General features: G+C 29.9%; 1 protein-coding gene across 1 annotated transcript; it reads right to left on the reverse strand.

Moving 5' to 3' along the window:
* Positions 1 to 2070: 2070 nt before the first annotated feature.
* Positions 2071 to 7087, reverse strand: LOC105108531 (probable pectinesterase 29). The gene is made up of 5 exons (XM_011002864.1): positions 6858 to 7087; positions 6583 to 6742; positions 2969 to 3199; positions 2330 to 2562; positions 2071 to 2230 (listed from the first exon to the last, which is right to left on the reverse strand). The coding sequence occupies exons 1-5, from the start codon at positions 7085 to 7087 to the stop codon at positions 2071 to 2073; spliced, it is 1014 nt and encodes a 337-aa protein (XP_011001166.1).
* Between the last annotated feature and the right edge of the window lie 13496 nt (positions 7088 to 20583).

The raw sequence follows: 20583 nt of genomic DNA on the forward strand, positions 1-20583 counted from the left end.
AGAAAAAAAGAAAAATCCAAAATTTTCAAAAGGCATTTTAATAATATTTGTGGGTCCCTTATATGGTTTTTTCAATAATTTTGTATAATATCGAGTTTTAGATTTACATTGTAAGATATAAATTTGGTATTAAAAATACATAGTTTTTCTGAAACTTAAAAAAAATATATTTTGAAAATTTAAAAATCAACTTTTATTAGAAAAATGTTTGGCTTTTCATGCATACAACCAAATTCTAAAGGTTTTTCATGCATATTTTCTTAAAAAAACTGATAAAATTACCTTTTTATCATGTTTTAAGAAATGCAAAAATGAATATTGTAACCGGTTTATAATTCTTCATTAGGGTTTAGCTATAATAAAAAAAATCCCATTATAATTAGTTTGTTATCCAGAATGCTAAGACTTAGCTATATCCAATAAATAAATAAATCTAGACTTCAGATAGAGCCTTCCCCATGAAGGGATATCTTTCTTGTACCTTAGACAAGACCAACAACACAAAAATATAATTTAAAATAACAATCAAACAATAATGCACTTACCTTATATAGGTTGTATTAGAGGTAATGCATCTTCCCCTTGTATAACTAGTCCTTTTACTCAGACCATTAGGTTTCTTAGTGATCATAATAATAGGTGATGACTCCTGAATCTTTTAATCATAATCTTATGATTAAATCTAAAAACCTCATTTTACCATTCTTAGAAGGCAGCTTTGTCATTAGATTTCATGTACGTCACGACAACGATTAATGTCCAATCATATATGAATAACCTAATGCAGATATGACCATATTTTTTGATCTTTTGCAAATTTCTGACAAACCATTATAGAATGGTTATACAAATCATAATATATTATTGGTTGTTACACATGTGTTCACCATCAAGTCGGATCATAGGTTGAGTGAGGCTGATTATGATAGAATTGTCAAATGGGTAAAAAGTATTTTACCTGAAGGGAACAGACTAAAATAAAACTTCTATACTGCTAAGTCCATGATGAGTCTCTTTGATCTAGGATACCAGAGAATTAACTCGTGTCTAAATTTATTCATGTTGTACTACCTAGAAAATATATAGTCGACCGAGTGCAAAACATGTGGGCATTGTTTTTATAAATTTAGAACTGGAAGGGGAAAGAATTTTATCACACACAGAAAACTTAGAAACTTCCCAATTATACTTAGATCGTAGATATTATTCTTGTCATTAGAGACTGCTAAGCACATGACATGACACCAATCATATAATACGGTGGATGAAGTGATGGTGTAGCCTTCTAATGGTTAAACCTATAAACACTTTAATACTATGCATTTTTAGTTTTCAGTGGAATCAAGGAACGTACGTCTTGAGTTATGTACATACGAGATCAATCCATTCATATCATTTGTTACTTTTTATTCTTGTTGGCAAGTGATACTTATGGTTTACAACTTGCTACTTGAGATGTGTATGAGGTCAGAGTTCATGTTTTTATTTACGGTCATACCCGGTTCCAATACTAGTTTAGAATATAGATGTTTTTCTTTGATTATTGATTGGTGAGTTAAAACAGTTGTGGTCATCTGGAGTTTTAACTTATGATATATTGAGAAAACAAAATTTTATGATGAAGATAACTTTAATGTGAACTATCAATGATTTTCCTGATTATGAAATGTTTTTTAGTTGGAGCATACATGAAAAACTAGCATATTCATACTGTATGAAAAGTAACAAGGGATTCAAGTTAACAAACAATAATAAAACATCTTTTTTTGATTGCTACCGACAATTTTTACCAACATATCACAAGTATAGAAAAAATAAGAACTTTCTTTGTTGGTAGAGTTAAAAGGAATGTTACACCACCGTTTCTTCTGGATAAGGAGTTGTTATGACATGAATTTTTGTTGATTTCTTTGTTGGTAGAGTTAAAAGGGATGACACTAATTTTCTTCATAATTGATAACTATATTGATTGGATTATAATTCAAAGTATACTATAATTTATTTTTTCAACACTGTTTATAAATATATGTTATTCTTCACTAAGTACAAAGGAAATTTTCGTGAAGAATATCAAAGAGGCAGTTTGGCAAGCCAGCCATCTTGATCAATGAATGATGACTTTGAGAATCGACTGAGTTGTTGTATTGTAAAATTCTTTTCCCATTTCACACGATTCAAAGTGTTTGCTCCTGGCCCTTTACAATCAGCCTCCACATAGGTTATATTACCCCTTGAAAACATGAAAATGAAAATAAAAATGAAAATCAAGATATATTAATATAAAATAGAAAACAGTAGATATATAGATATGAAGTTCTGCATAACTTACTCATGCCCCACATAATTCCAAGCAAACCAACCTTCAGGCCGTACAATGTTAGATAAATATACGTTGTGATATATTACTGTTGAATATCCTCTGTAAGCCCTTCCAAGGTAAGCTTTAACACCCTTAACTCCAGTAACATAGCAACGAGAAAATACAAAACCATTGGTATCATCAGGAAACTCCTTGCCTTGAGCTGTTATAAAACCTTCACTGGTAACATTTATTGAACAACCCTGCATCAACCATAACATACATTTCATAATAAATTAAAAATAGTAATCCTGAGGGGTGTAGTTGAACTGGTCAGATCCTGAGTTTGTTCTCCAGAAATTACCAGTTCGAATACCACAAACTTCAAGGCTACTAGAAGTTTACATGGTCATTAACTTCAAGGCATTGAGGAACTAGTTGAGGTGTGTATAAGTTTGTCCAAACCCCCACGGTTACCAAAAAAAGTCCTACGTAAGTGTGTGTGTGGTAAGATTTCAGTGCACAACCCATTGTAGTATAGTAGTCTAGTGACATGATATGCATATCTTACCATCTAACAATGAAAAAAGGTGAGGACCTTAAAGTTGCAAAATGATTTTCATGCATAACTTATTGTAAAAAGATTAATACATTACGAGTCTTAGTTACCTCATAAAAAGATTGGCCAGCACCATATATAAAATCTACCGATCCTTCAATATAGCAATTAGAGAAGTGATGGCGGCCACTGACATCCCATAATGTATCTTGAACACCCAAAAAAGCACAATCATAAAAAGCAGACTTATCGCCATAAATTCGTGCTGAACGTGCTGGTAGAACACCAGGTGATTTGATTCCATTATAGGTATTTTGTATCAACCGACGGTTAAATGAATTCTGCATTATTAAAAACAATATGGAATTTAGCTATTTAAAGAACATAATATTGTTGCGGATATAGATCATACTAGCATCGTCCTCGCACTTCACCGTGGCTTAGACAAAATTTATTTATTTTTTTCAACTTAGAAAAAATATATGCGTTGACAAAGTTTTTTACACCATTAAGAAAAATTGTAATTGTAAAATTGAAAATATGATACATATGTTTAATAAATAAAAATTACATTTACTAAAAACTGCCAAAAAATATTACTGACTTAACAAAAATGGGCCTGCTAATATAGAAAAAAGAAAAAGCAATGATCTTATTCAGAAACAAACTTGAAAATAAATGTAATTATTTTATTTGAATGAATTTAGAGAAAAAGTGATTTGGGGCTTAATAAAGAGCCCTATAACAATGAGCACATTCACACGACTTGAATGGTAGGTGGAAGAGTGTGGCACTATGGATCTATTACATTGATGACTTTTTTCAAAAGAAAAAAAAATCAAATGATATTTGATCAAATAGCACCTTTTTTTTTTGCAATTGAATGAAATTTTATAAAATAAGAAGTGTTGCAAAGAAAAAAGTACTTTCTAATATAATTAAAAAAATATATGATCTTATAATTTTTTTTTTGAAAATTTAATGATATGCAATAAGAACTTTTTTATTTGAATGGCCTTAACAGTGAAAAAATATAAAAGAAGAAGAGGAAGAAGAACAAGGCAAGTCAGATGAGTGGATCTGCTTACCTGGCCCATTGCTGACACAACATGTATATATTTTTTTGTACTAGAGGGTGGACGGTGACCAAACTTTTTTTTTTATACTAAAAGGTGGAAGAAATCCCGTCCACCCTTTAATTTGTTTTAAAAATTAGCATAGACGATATATAATTTGTTATTTTGATTTTCAATAACCAAATAACCACTAAAGGATCATGAAAGGGATATTTTGTACGTAAAAATTCATGTTAGTCCTTTTTTGATTTTTATAAAAAAAATATAAATTTAAAAGGAAAATTCCTATGATCGGGAATGAATTCTTTTAATAGTTTATGTGAAACCCTGGGTAAAATTTTAAGAAGAAGTAGAAGATGTTTTAATGAATGTAGATGGGGTATTAATGTGACAAAATTTTAAAACTCAGAAATTTGAAGATAAAATAAATACAAAATAAGAAAATAAAATAAAATTGAGTTTACATACATGATAAATAGGTAAGAAAAAAAGAAAGAATAACATGAAAAAGTGTTGGTGTAAACCCTGTTTGAAAAATCAATAATAATATTGTGAAATAATAATACGCATGTAAATAAATTAAATGATGAAAAAGAAAAATAAATATATTAGGACTAATAAAATGATCTCAATAATTCAGTGGAATAATCAGTACAATCCATGAAAGAATGAAATAAAAAAATTTAGATTTTTGATGTAAAATCACATAGCAACCAATTTTATGCTATTGATTATAATTATATCTTCGTCATCGGATCGGGTTGAGATTTTACAAGAAACCTCTTAGAATATTGCTATATATTAAGTTAAAATATTTGGATAATTCAAGTGCAAGAAAGTTGTACAAGAATGACAATAGTCACATATAAAATAATATATATGTTCATTAATGGTAATTTTATAATTAAGATAGAAAACTAAAAAATTAGCTTCGTTTTCTCCTATAACTAGAAACCAGAATTAGCAAAAAAAAAAAAAATGAAAGGAAAAATAATTGTGAGAGCATCCACTATTAAAACTCCCTAAGACAAACCAAAAATGAAGGCAAGATAGTGAGGGAGTGAGGGTTTAAACCTAATTAACACAAGATTTTAGAGAAAAATCAAGTGTGGAAAATGGAATAAAGAGAAAAAGCTCATAGCAAAGATAAAAAATAAAAATAAAAGAAGGAGTTGAAATTCTTGACTGGTTAGCATTCAAAGTTCATATTATTGTCAAATAAAATGTTATAAACTTATTTGTACAAGTCTAAGTGAAGATTAATGAAGTTGATGTAAAAATTCTAAATTGGGTTTTTTAAATGAGAAAATGAGAGAAATGAGAAATTATTATAGTGTGATGTTGTTTTTGGATGAAATAGGATATAAATGAACTTAAACAACGCATACTTGACAAAGAGAATTTGGTGTTTTCTGAGTATTAATGACCAACCACATTAAGGAAAAATAGAAAAGGGTGACAAATAAATCATTAATGACTTACGTGTGTTTGGTTTGTGCTGGTGTGTTAATTACGCTTTGAAATGCATTTAATTATTGTGTTTAATAGTTGAATTTCCAATATTATTGGACTAAGAACTTCAAGGGAGGTTTAGTTGATTTATTGAATAATTGCATGGATTAAATATTCTTGCATGTAAATGGAAGAGATAATATGTGGAAATGATTTTGGAACTTGTTATTAGGAATCAAAAAATTGTTAGTAGATTTATAAAAAAGGTTTATAAATAAAATGAGTTGGCATTGGATAAATGAAGAAGGATGACGATTTGTATAGGTGAAAAATAATAATACAAATGGTTGTGTGCATATATACCAAATAAGTATATGTTGATTTTACTCTTTGGTTGTAAAAAATATAAATGTGTGCATGGGATGTATGTTTATTAAGGATAAGATTTTGATTTGCATGTGTGTGTTCAATAAACATGTAAAATTTTGATATTGAAATTTAAAGAAAAAAGACGAGGAATATTATTTAGTAAAAAAAAGTTAAAAGAAAATTAAAGTGAGAATTTTTTAAGTAAATAAATGATATGACTTATCAATTAAATGTATTTTATAGACACAGATGAGCAGGTAGATATTTGTCACTTCATCTTTTCACTTTGATGTTAATGAGTGGTCGGGGGTTGGGGGTGGGGGAGTAAAATATGAGTAAAGTCTTAAAATCTAAGGATTTGTATACTTCTTTGTGTATTCATTTAAATTGCATGCAATATAAACTATAGTTGTTATAATGGATAATTTCGCACCTTATTAATTAAAAAGCCTTGATGATTGATATTCGATTATGAAATAGTATTTTATGATATACAAGGACGGAGGAGAGATATCCATGGAAAAAAAAGTTATTGTTTAATTTCTTGTTTATAATATAACTAAATGAAAGGAAATGAAATTGAGATTTCAGAGTGTTACATTAAAGATTATATGAAAATTACTTAATTTATCCTTTTTCTTACCTTCTAAAATAGTTCAATTAAGTAAATTTTGATTGAGAGTTTTTTTTTTAAATAAAAAATAAAAAAGACAATAATTTCTTAAAGTAAAATTCAAGACATAACCTCTGAATATTTTAAGGAAAAAAATGTATATGATCAACCCAAAAACAATGGAAAAAAGATGAACAGGAAGCAAAACTCTTACCTCGAAGGTTACCCCCCTGACTACAATATTGCTTGGCGTTGAGGTAAATGTAGCGCAATCAGCACTGTCTTGGTGGGCGTTGTCAGTAACTGTGGTTCGGCCGCGACCGTTTCCTTCGAGAAAAATACATGGTTTCTCGATCGGAATGTTCACTTGCTCTCTGCACATCAGTATCATAATCCGTGACTTACTCTTTAAGCAGAAAAATTCACAAAGTTTCTTCATAAAAAGAAAATTTGCAAAGTTAAGAGCGTAGTAATGGGAGAGAGTATTACATGTAGATGCCTGCATTGACTTGAACTTTGATCCAATTGTTGTTATTTGTTGGAATGGAGTCAATGGCACCTTGAATTGTTTTGAAATTCCCTCTTCCGGATGGATCAACAACTATGGTCCTCGCAACTTTTGACCCACCCGTTCCTGGTACACAAGTTACATTTTGAGAGACGCCCAAAACAATGGTCATAAACAAAGTGACAACGAAAACAAATGGAGAACGCTGCATTTTCAGGTAAAATGGAGGAGCGAAAGAGCTATAAGATCTTAGAATATTGTGCACCTTAGGACAATATTCACGGTCATATATATATATATATAATCACATTAATTCTTAGGAATATATTCTTGTCATGCTGCTGCTGTTTTAAGAATGATAGATGAGATTAGATTGCAAAGTTGAATTGTTCTTTTTTTCTTTCTATATATTAAAATTCTCAATTAAGGTAAATGGATTACTAATCTTTAAATCCTCTCCAAAAAGAGAAATCAAATCGTTGAATTTTATCTTAATTCTCCAATTAATTAATACTCAGATTCAATATTCATCGTCCAGGAGTTCTTTAAATGCCAGCTTGTAGACTATGGAGATCACTTTCAAATTTTTGAAAGAAACAAATAAATTCCTATGGACTAATTGATTTCCAATTTCTTGGTAGAGCACTTTCCTAGAACAACGTTATCTCATTTTTGAATTGGAATTTATGACTCATATTATTTATGAAGGTAATGCTATGCTTTGCTAAAAGGGGAGGATTTTTTTTTTGTCTTGTTATTTTCGATGGATGTTTGAGGCATGTTTAAGAAGTAAAAATTCATAAGCAATGTTGGATAATTAATTAATTATTATTAACTAAGACACTATAAACTTTGGGGGGTTTTGATGGTTATGAACAGTGAATTACCTTACCTTATATATATATTTTCCACCTAATTCCATGAAATAAATTTTAAATTATAATAGATATTAAGACAAATATAAAAGAGAGAGGACCATTTTGTAGAACACAGAAAATCCATGACCAAACTCAAAGTTTTATAATTTTTTATTTTGGTCTAAAAACTCATTTTATTTATTTTTTAGTCTCTAATTTTAAAAGAAAAGAGAAAAACTTGTTAGCCGAAAAACATTGAAAGAGAAAAGAAGTTGTCGGTTGGACACATTTCGACCATAAATAATAAGGATATTTCTGAGAATGAGTTGATCTTCTTTAAAGAAGTTCAATAAATATGGTTTTTTCTCTACACATGGCTGAAAAAATAAATTTAATTCCATTTGGTTTATTTTGATTCAATTAATTTTTGTTTTTTAGAGTGATTTAAGGATGGTTAATGTTGTTTTAGATTTATATAGTATTTTGAAGATATTTTTAAATAAAAACAAGTCGAATATTAGATTTTGGATACAAAATATAAACTTTAATTTTCTAATCACTTCCAAAATATAAAGCAACGATAGGTTGCTCATTTTTTTTTAAAATAAATAAATAATAATACCTAGGCCTACCTAGGTTATTTTTCTTAAGGTATGGCAAGCAGGGCTAGCAGATCAATATGTTGTTTATGGCTATTGAAACAATTTGGAGGCGAAAAGAAAATAATGTTTGCCATTGTAAATCTTTAATTTGTTTTTTGTAATTTTTTTATGATTATTCATTTATTGAATATTGAGCCTCGACTCATTCAATCTAATAACCTAAGATTACAAGCCCACTAGGAGGTGAAAATGGCTTAATTCCGAAACCCATTGAAAATCGGCCCTAAAACCAAAATTTGATTAATCACTAACATAAGAATTGTCACTTTTTAAGGTTGGGCCTAAATGCTAAAATTCAATCTGTCCAAACCAATGTTAGCCCAAAGCCAGCTTACACTCGAATTAGATTTTCTATATATATATAAAAAGCCCATTGGATAAACTCTCAGAACATAAATCATTTTATGAAGCCATTACATTAATGTGGCATATAACTTATCATGCGTGATATATAGTATTTTTTCAAAGTTTTTTTAAATTAAAAATAAATTAAAATATTTTTTAAATTTTTAATGTTTATATATTATAATTATAAAATAACACTTAAAAATGAATTTTTAATATATTTTATACAAAAAAACATTTTAAAAAAAATTATTAAAAAATATTTTAAACTACAAAAACAACCGCTCCTGTTATCTCCATGTGCTTCATTACATAAGGTTTCTGCAATCATTGCAGATGCCCCCAAAAAGAGAGGGGAAGAAAGGAAAAGGAAAAACTACAAAATCTTAGAGTTAAAGTTTATTCTTGTTGCTGTTTACTCATCATCTTTTTTTTTGCAATTAAAAGTATAAAATTTTTAACTTTGAGGGGTGCAATTCAGACTTTAGATTTATTTTTTATAAACTATTGATTCAAGTTCATAAATTTTAGAGTTATTAGATATTTACATAGTTATTAATTTCAAGATTAGCTATTTAATAAATTAATTGAATTTAAATTGATCTAGATATTCATATTAATAATAAAAAAAAATACAAACTTTCTTCCTCATCATTCTTGTTATTTCTGTATGATAATTGATTAGCTATCTCATTATCCGCTAATCTAGTTTGCTGTTTTTATTAACATATACAATATGGGTTCCACATTCAAGGATTCTCAACATATAATGTGTTTTAAAAGTATTCCTTGTCATTCACTCCTTTTCCCCCTCCTTGACCATGCTTTGGCTGCCTTGTTTTGTCATATACACTGTATAATATCATTAAATAATAATAGAACATTATCAAGCTATAGAAAATGCTTCCTTGTAGCTTTCTATACTGCAAATTGCACCGTGACTTCTGGGTTTGGGTATCAGCAAGACAGCAACTCAAGGGCATCTCATAACCCTTTTGATAGGTACACTTGTAATATTTAATTTTATTTCAAAGAATGGTTGAATAGCCCTATTTGAAAAACCCTAAATTGGGTTTTCTTATTAGATTTATAATTTATTAGTATTTAGCGGTGAACCTAATAAGGGACCACATATAGTGCAAATCTCAAACCTAATAACTTTACCTGGTACTGAGATACACACCTGGACTACGAGGATGCACAAGATTTGTGCAAACACATGCCCTTATGCCTACTGTTTATGAACATCACAATTCACAAGCCCTCGGGAAAAAAAGATCCAGAGATAGAAGAAAAAAGTACGATCATGACAAGCTTTTAATGTGGCAGAAACTGGAAACTTCAGTGTATTTCCTATCCAAGGACTGTAGAACTGGTAATACAAGTTGCTAGTCCATTAAAAAATGGACCAGAGGCATTAATAGACCCACCAATGCCTAGAACATGTGATGGTGTATAAGCATGAAGATGATAGATCGTTTTCTGTCTGATAGTTGGGATGCCATTGCCATCCATGGTTAAGTCAAGCACTTCTTTAAATAAATTTAAGCTGTCCTCTTCATCACCACAGCTCTCTGATCCACTTGTATTAAGTTGGTCTTCGTTTCTTTAATTAATGAGCTCTAGTTAGGTTTCCAGGTAGTGATCCCTCTTGTCTTTTTCCTTTTTTAAGCTCTCTTTAACTTTTCATATTAGTGATTAATCCATGAATATCTGTAGGGTTATTCTCATTAGTTCTTAATTATGTTGTTCATGGTATCGAAATTCCCAACACATGGCAGATCCAAAGATCATACAGATGTTTTTTCATCAAGATTGATTCAAAATTTAACATCATCTGGGTCTTGCCAACTTGGTAGTTTAATGCAGAATCTTTACAACTTGCTATCTACCATCCAAGAAACAACTTGAAGTAAAATAAAAAGATATTAGAAAAAAAAAAACTTAAATAAAAACCACACAACAACTTGGTGACTCGGGAAGTGAAAATTAAGTTTTACTAGCAGTGTTGGCTCTCCATGTTTTTTGTGAGGAGGCACTTTTCTGATCAGTAAGGGTCAAGTGAGTAAAACAAGTTCAGAAAGTAGACTCTATAGTGAAAGCAAACATCCATTGACCATCCTGTGCCCCACGTAAGCTCTAGGAAGCTGCTTATTTAACATTTTGGGTTCGAGTTTTCAAGATGTGGTCCAACAATTGATAAAAGAATAAGATTGGTCCAACACTTAATAACATTTTGGGTTCGAGTTTTCAAGATGGGTTCGAGTTTTCAGTATACATTTGCTGTATTCAGTTTTATAGTCAGAGACTCCAAATTTGTTAAGAGAATCTCAATGCAGCAAAAGATAGCAATTCTCTAAAGAAAATATAATTAACCATGTATAATGTGTAGAACATGTTTTGGTTGTCTTCTTCCTTCGAATTTGATGTTATGGAATATAGCTCAAATAATTATTTAGAACTATCTCCATCAATTAAGTTATTTTTAAAATATAATTTATGTTATTTTTTATTTTATTATTTTTTAATATATTCCTCTTCTCAAGTGAAAGATTATTTTATGTTATTAATTTTATTAAATATAATAAAAATAATAAAATTTAAATTTATAACTGATTGTTTAACAAAACTATAATATTATATTAAAAAAATAATTTAATTTAAAATTTTATATTATTCATCGAATAATCATTATGCATGAATGGATGATTAATTAAAAAAGTTTTTAGAATGTTTAGTTATTTTCTAGGTGATATTGAACAAAAACATATATAGCAAACAGATGAAACCCGACTTTGTATTAGAGAAAGGATCAGCCCACGCTATTGCTTATTAAATTTTGCATAAAAAAATAAAAACTATGCTCTTATACCCATCACTAATATATCACTAAACAAAGTTCATTGCTTGAACTAAAAACTTAGAATAAAGAATAGAATAAAGATAAACAATATGTTGGTTATAATCAAAGTAAAGAATTGTTAATCAATACAGAAACAACCAACCATGCATGCTAATAAAACAAACAATGAAAAACAATTAGTAGGTTTGCTTTCCTTATAATTTCAAGTTTGAATTTTATGGTTGCTAATATGATGAAAATTAGAGGCTTATATAATTTTCAATTTCAAAGTTTCTAGGATTAGTCGAGATATATGTAAGCGAGATATGTGTAAGCTGATATGAACATCTAAATTAATTAAAAAAAATAAACAAAGAAAATGCTGATGATAATAAAGAAATGAAATTCATTCGTCACACTCAATGGTTCAAAGTGTAAACTGATATGAACATCTAAATTAATTAAAAAAAATAAACAAAGAAAATGCTGATGATAATAAAGAAATGAAATTCATTCGTCACACTCAATGGTTCAAAAGTTTAAAATCTTAGTGAAGAATTCAAATTTTCCATGGTTTAATTAATTAACAAAGGATAACTATGCAATATATATATCTTCAAATGTTGAAGTATACAGAAAATATACGTTATATGTATTAAAGAAGAAGAATTAATTTAAAAGAAAAGGAAGAAATATTATCGTGCGGTATAATCTGTTTCTTTGTTTTCTATTCATAAGATGGTATATCATGTGATTATCTTGACATTAAATCCAACCATAACGGTCATATAATTAACATTTTGAAAAGCCTAGAGAAAATCATGCATGAACATCGCAAAGTCATGAAATTAATTAGGATTTACAAATTTACATATGCAATATATGACAGCTGAGATCATGTGATCAAGAAATGAGTGCCAAAAGTCAACCAAAGTCTATCTTATTTGTAGATGATTCCTGCTTATCCCTTTACGCCATCAACTGAGTAATTAATACATATATCTAGATAGATTTTTAACGATATATAATAGATAAACATTCTTGTTTACGTAGTGTTCATAGCCAGGTCAATTTATGTTTGACATGATTGATTAAATGCAGAACATTTCTACTTCCTCATGCACAGTATAAATTACTTACCCACATATTATGTATGATCAGAGAAGACACGCAAGCATGCATAGAGCAAAATAAGAGACGAGGCAGTACTCAACTATCAATTTGAAAGGCAAAATCCTGATTGGGAAATATAATTTTATCTTCCTGAATCATAGTGCAAAATGTTTCAAGACAAAGTTCATCGTGTTCTGGACTCTATATATTGAACCCCTCTTGAATCGATTTACATATATTGGAATTGAATTTCTTCTGACCTCAGATTTTATTAACCCAAATATCAAGAGATTAAACTTAATTAGTTATTCTCGGATCAATTTACGTATATTCTGATATCTTGGATTTAATTAGTACTTAAATTGGAGTACCATGCATGATTTCACTGGAAAAAAAAGAGAGAAAAAAGAAAAACACTCTTATGAGCATCTGGAAATTAATTAAAGACACTTGCATTTAAAAAATTAAAGAAATGCAATTTAACCAGTGCTGTTGCAACAGCTCCTGAATTTGCTTTAGGGTTCTAGGTAATGTGTCAGTTGGGTGATGCACGTACACAAATGATTCTTTATATGTTGTCGGGGATGTGCCCTTTGACTTGAGAGGTGATGTTTGCAAAACCATGCTTCGTTGTAAATCCTCATCCTCGTCATGGACCCTAGCCATGGTTTGTGCTAAGAAACATGGGAACAGACAGACAGGGAACGTTAAGAACTTTAATTTATTAAACTTGGTTGACTTTGGTATATTTGGGATTAATTTTCTGTTGTTGCCTTGTTGATTCTCATAGACATATGGCCTGGCTCCTCTTCTTCCCTATCCTTTTGTAGTTCTTATCAATTTACGCGTTGTTGCAGCAGTATTTAATGTTTTCTCTTTGAATTCAATGAGAAAGCGAAGGAAGATATTGCATTAATGCACCACAATCTATGGATGCTTATCTCTGCCTTGACTCATTAATGTTCAGCCGGCAATTCATATCGGTGTTCATCGCCAAAATGGGCATTCTGTTACCTATACAAGCATGGGCAAAGAGACTTCTCATAGACTTTTTAGGCCTTGACCATGGAGAATGGCCACCGGCATGTAGGGAAAGGGTTTCCAATATTGAATCCATTGTTTTTGACCTCACCTAAAGCAACTATGCATTCACATTTCTTCACCATTCCCACCTTATTTTTAGCCTTAAGGAGCACAAGCAGGTTAGAACTTAGCAGTTGTATCATGTTTAGAAATCCAAGCATTCTGACAAATCAAAAACAATTAGCATGGTGGGAATGCAAAAGCTTTTTGTATGTTTATCTCCATCACAGATAGATCTATGTTTATCCAGAGGTCATGAAGAAACCCGAAATTAAGGATGCGTTCACCGGCCATAAAAGGCACATAGATTGAAGTTGACTTCATGATGTATATCTGGTGTTGAATTTTAGGCTTCGGATAAGCATAATCCAAAATTACTAAATTTTTTTTTATTATTATAATAGATTTTCATCAATAACGTATTATAAAGCATGCTTGAGAATTAAAAATAGCTGCGTAGAATATCGTTAAAGTAAAAAACGTTGGACTTGCCAAGTTGGTTCACCGTTATGAAAGTGGATTCTAAAAAATAATAATATTATTTTATGTCTATTTTTATCATAAAAATGAATTGTAAATTAGCCTAATTAATTGAATTTATGTCGTATTCATCAACTTTTAAAATATGTACATAAATTATAAATTATATTTTATATCATTTAACTTCTTTTCTTGTTTGGAAAAACATAGGGTATCCTGACATGTTTTCACACACCAAATCAGTCTTCACACATGGTGATTTACCAGCTCCAAAAAAAATTTCTTGGGACCAAATATAAACACTAAGTATAAAATAATTAGCTAATCCTTTTATTTAAAGAAATCTAATATTAAGTTTATGTTTTCATATTTGATCCTAACTTGAATATCTTTTAATTGGTTTTTAATCTATGATAATTAAATTGTTTATTTGCTTAATATATCATTTAAATGTAATCAAAATTTCCAATCTTACATGCTATGGTCATCAAAACTAAAAATGCATTTAAAAAAAGGTGAATTAGGAGTTTTTTTAAATAATACAATCAACTTTGGTCAATGGATTAGAATATGCTTTTCAAAAAACAAGAGCACTAACTTATAAAACTATCGAAAAATAGAGAGACTAACTATAATTTATCCAATAAAGAAGAGTCATCATGGGAAGTATTTTCCAATCATGAGAATGGAAAAACTTTCCTTTCAATATATAGCCTTTATTTTTTTAAGTTGACTAGAAAATGGTTTTCTTTAACCTAATTTTCTAAGTTGTATTACCCATTAGAAAGCTTAGATTTCCATGAAACAAACAAGAACTCATATTGGTCTCGTAAAAAATAAAAAATAGTAGGAGCGACGTCGGCATGGAGAATTAAAATTATATATATAAAGTATGATCAATTTATCCCATTCCCACATGGATTTGAGATTAATTTAGAAATCCACCTGTTATGTAGACACAGTTAAAATTAAACAATGGAACATGATCAAATTATAATTAGGGTTTTCTCTAATTGAAGTATAATATGCATTCTATTGCCTATTGTTCTTCCCAAGGGGCGGAGGAGTATAGAAGATTGAGGTGGGCTATAGCCAAGGTAGAAAAATAGATCTTAAAAAAATGTAATATCCCATCTTATAAGTATAGTTTTTTTATTTATTTTTTTTCAAATCTAGATATGTAAATATTCCCTCTGCATTATTTTTTATTAGCCTCGTACCTTTTCATTAGGCTTCTTAGTCTTTGGCATCCCATTAATTTCTCTTTTTACTTATTGAATAAATCTCTAGGATTTTCTATTCCGGGTAAAAAAAACCCATTATATCCCAATTTATATGTATTTAATTCATAGAAAAACATTAAAAAATTTAATTTTAAAAAATAAAATTAAAAAAATTAAGTTTGAGAGTGTGGTTGCGATTGTTTTTTAAAGTATTTTTCGCGCTGAAATATATCAAAATGATATTTTTTTTATTTTTTAAAAATTATTTTTAAAATCAATGCATCAAAACGATTCAAAACATACTAAAAAAATTAATTTTTAGCAAAAAATATAAATTTTAAGGGAACACCGTTTGCACCGCGTTCCCAAATGCTCTCTACTCTTTAGCCCCATCTTTAGTAGCAAATAAATACTCAATCAACCATGAGGAGTGTAGTCTAATTGGTTAAGTTCTAGATTTGCTCTCTAAAGATCATTAGTTCGAATCCCACAAACCTCAAGACCATTGAAGATTTATATGATCGTTAACTTCAAGACTCGTAGGATTAGACGAGGTATACGTGAGCAAATCTAAATATCCACATTAATAAAAATAAATAAATAAATACTTAATCAAACTTTATAATATTTCACGCACTTACTATATCTTTTGTCACCTGCTTAACTCCTATTGAGATGAAGTATGGTTTTTTAGCTCATCATTTTATTCATAATGTAAAAATTTTCATGCATCGTGATGAAAAACAAAAGACCTGAAACCAGAGTGTCAATGGATATTAAAAAACAATTTTTATTTATTTATTTGTAACCCAAAACAAAAAAAATTCCTTGCTCCGTCCTTGGTTGTTCCCATAAACAAATAGAATGGGGGAATGCCATCCCTCTTTTCAATTTCTCTTCAAAATGAGTGTATTATATGAGTTTAAAACAGAGTAAAACACACAATTGAATGATTTGGGGTGGCATGTTGTGTTCTAATCACCACTTAATAACTAATTACATGCATGAGAATTTATGTGCACCTAATTAAGACGCAGGCGGCAGGTGTGACGGCATGGAGTTGTCTACGATGGCACTGTATCACTGAGAACACTGTAGTACATGGGATCAGGAACGCAAAGTATTTGAGTGAATTTTACCTTGTTTTCACACGTGTTCACACTTCCACGCTGAACTGGACCCACTCAATCTGATAAAGTTAAAGACCAGACCTAGTAGATGGTGACTAGATGACCACCCTCGGAGCACACTGTGGCCCGGGGGTGCGTTCTTCCTTGCTTGACTTTGAATAGTCAAACCACGAGCATAGGGGGGCATACAGAGCATGCTGTCAAGCCAGTTGTGTCATGTATGGTCCATCTCAAGCTAGCCAACCAATTTTGAACGTCCAAAAAGTTTTCCTCCTTTGAGGTTGTGTGGTCATCGCGGGCCAAATAGTTGATATTATTCAAGTGTTTTTTAGAATATAGTTATAATTGTTGTGTTTTTTATTTAAAAATATATTAAAATAATTATTTTTTAATTTTTAAAAATTATTTTTAATATCAATATATCAAAACAATTCAAAATATTAATTAAAAAAATTTAAATTTTTTAAAAAAGATTAGATTGGGATTGAAAATATTAGCACAAATGGCACTGAGCCCTCACATATATGAGGGCATCAAATGCTTCATTGCATCTTTATTGGTTTTGAAAATATTAGCTTTTTCTTTGTCGAGCTATGTGCGTGCATGGGTTTGAGACTAGTAATTGGGTGATCATATTGAACCCGGGCTCGAATCGATGATGACTTCAATGGGTGCCGGTCATTCCAGGCAAGGTCGACAATAATTGAAAAAAAATAAATTTCTTAATACATTTTATAGTCAATTGATTCCTTTCCGTCCCAACTTATAAAGAATAGTAAAAAAATCCCAAAGCCTGCAGGACTTTTTATTGCGTGAAGGTGCAAAACCCCCACAACAAACACTTACTAACAGACTTGAGAATAGCTTAATTATCTCTTTGTAAAATAAATAGATATTTTAAAAAACAATAGTTTTACGCATCTAAACCAATTTTTTATTTGTTTTCATTTACAAACAAAAACTTATTGATTAATTAAGCTAATGAGTGTTTAAATTCTTTTAACTAAAACTATCAAAAACAATATTTAGAAAATTATTTAATTGAATTAACTTTTACAGATATTTTAAATAATTCAGTTAATTTACTCCCTACTGAGTAAGAGGATAGATGTTAAAAGTCGCATGCGGGCATTTTTAAGCTTCAAACGCACCACACACCGCAAATATCATCTGGTTATTGAAAATTTTGGAGTGGGACCTCTATGGACTTTACACTGGAAAACTCAAATATTCGAATAAATTTTTACATTATGTACGTACAAAATATTTAATACATTTTTTATTATATAAATTACATGTGTAACTTAAAATATTTGTATTTCTTTTAATTATTTCAATACAAACATAATCTGAACCTCTCATTCAACTAAATATCTCTAATTTCTTCCCACTGTTTTAAAAACTTCATCGTTTTCAAAGCTTACATCACTAATGCTACTGCTAGTTCTTAAGCAAGATACATAGAAATCATGAATAAAAAGTACGAGTAATTGACACAATCAATGGAGTTAGAATTAATTGAACAATTATAGTCAAAGAGTACTCTTTAACTTGTAAGAATCAAATTCACCAAAAAGAAAAAAGGGTTTTCAATAAGAGGAGAGCTAAATTCGTGGATGGTTCCTTGTTACTTCGAGATGAGAGCAAAAATTAAAAGTGAAAAATCATGATTTTATTCACTCCTTTTTCTTTTCCTTTAATTTGTTTTATTCTCCGTCTTTGAGTTAGTTCGTTTTCTTTTTTTTCTTTTTTTTTTAGCTTTTTGACAACAGGAAGGTTCCAAAGTGAACAATAAAGTGCTTCTCCTACCTTTTGTTAAAGCAACGAAAATGCCACATGATTCCAAGGTAAAACATTGAGGGAAAGGAGTAACTAGAAACGGTCGCATCCAGGGTCTCATCATAGGCAATTATATTACTTTTAAAAAAATTTGGAAAAATTAAAGCAATACACCATGATTAGTCACCGAGGGGGACAAGGACAAAAATTATGAGAGCTACATATATTGAGCAGGGCAAGTTTCCTCAATTTCCTGTACTGAATTGTTCTTGGTAATTAGCAGATAGATAATTCTCGTCAAACATTCCATGATGGAATGTGGTTCAAATCACATGGAAATTACTACTCCCTTACTGAAACAAAACCCAAATCCCTAACTTAGTAGACTAGGCCTTTTGTATTTTATAATTTTAAGCAGCTCAAAGCCTGCTAAATTTGAAGAAGTAGAGAGGCAGCTATATATATTTGTGTCCTTATGTGCCCGGTCACGCAAACACTTCCTTTATTTTAAGCAAATCAAAGCCTGCTAAATTTGAAGTAGAGAGGCAGCTATATATTTTTGTGTCATTATGTGCCCGGTCACGCAAACACTTCCTTGGCCATGGAAATTGAACTACCATTTAATGAAACTCGCTGTTCCCATGTGAATTTACAGCACATTTCGGGAGATCACATGTTTCAATTGAGTGGAATTCGAGGTTTTTGAAGAAGTTGCCAGGTGAGAATGTTCTTTCTTTGGAATTCATCTCCACATGAATAAAAATAACTATATATATCCAAAGAGAAATAGTAGGCAAGCTTCAAAAAATTACGAAGAAGGTCAAAGAGATCATGGAGATAATGGAGCTACTCAAGACAATTAATCAATAATTTAATTTTACAAGATCAGGGAATTAGTGGGTTCCAATTATAAATCTGTTAGCATTGCTTAATAGAAAGGTTATGTTGTCTATTCGGGTCGCCTAAAGAGGTGATGTTAAAAAACGAAGGATAAATAGAAAAGAAGAGGATAAAAAATAGCATTTATTTTAAAAGGGACAATTAAAAAATAAAGAAAAGAAAGGCAAACGTTTTAATTTGGAATAGATAATACATTTTAACCTAAAATTAATTACTTTAATTTTTTTATCATTAAATTAAAAAAAAAAAACAGAGAAGCAATTACATGACTAAAATGGTGTGAGTTCTATAATCGGGAAGGCATGGCATAAAAGCCATGAGATAGTACAAAAACAATAGGGCATAAACTCTTTAGATTTCTTTTTCAAGACTTTACGACAAGATTTATAAATTAGAATTAATCTGATAATTAATGAAGATCAAGCTGGGAAACGGACAAGCATCAAAATCACTTCTTGAAAGTGGGTCGTTTTATAGCATCTGAACTCTTGTCTCCCTCGTATGGTCACTGTAGAACATTACAAAAATGGGACTCTAACATGGATTCTTAAAATATTCCATATGAAAACAAAAAAACATCATCAGCCCGAGTTAAATAAATTAATTATGATATGTAAAGATACCAACGAGCTATAAATATATTTTTTAAAAAATGATAATTATATATCAGTTTACAAAACCATCTTCCTGTCATTGAACACCTCACTGGCAATGACTACTCTAACGTTAAAACCTTCACATGGTTAGTTAGCATTATAACGAAGTTAGTTGGAGCAATCCTAGCTGGTACAAGATTCAAAATTTAGAATTAGGGATATTTTATTTTTCCATGTTGAATCAGGATGGCGCAGATCATCCGTCATCGTTCCTAATGGGCTACAGAGAGAAGCTTGGCAGTGAAATTGGAAATCAATAATTAGTTTATGAAGAAGAGAAGATGGTGTTGTCAGCAGAGAAAAAGAAAAAGAAAACAGGAGCTGCTTTCCGTCATCCCTGTGCTCCTTCACTCCGGGAAATCTGACAGCATAATTCTTTTGGAAACCAAGTGACATCATCTCACATAAAACCACAGTTGTTAGTACAGTGTCCCGGTAGTTTTCATTTTAAACATGTTTATTTTTAGTTTTAAATTATTTTTTTATATTTTTAAATTATTTTAATGTGACAATATTAAAAATAAATTTTAAAAATTAAAAAATATTATTTTAATATATTTTCAAACAAAAATAATTTAAAAAACAATTACTATGTAATGTCAAACAGACTTTTAGAGAATTAATGATATGTAATCTA

The sequence above is a fragment of the Populus euphratica genome, unplaced genomic scaffold, assembly GCF_000495115.2.
Source record: "Populus euphratica unplaced genomic scaffold, PopEup_1.0 scaffold194.1, whole genome shotgun sequence".
NCBI lineage: Eukaryota > Viridiplantae > Streptophyta > Magnoliopsida > Malpighiales > Salicaceae > Populus > Populus euphratica.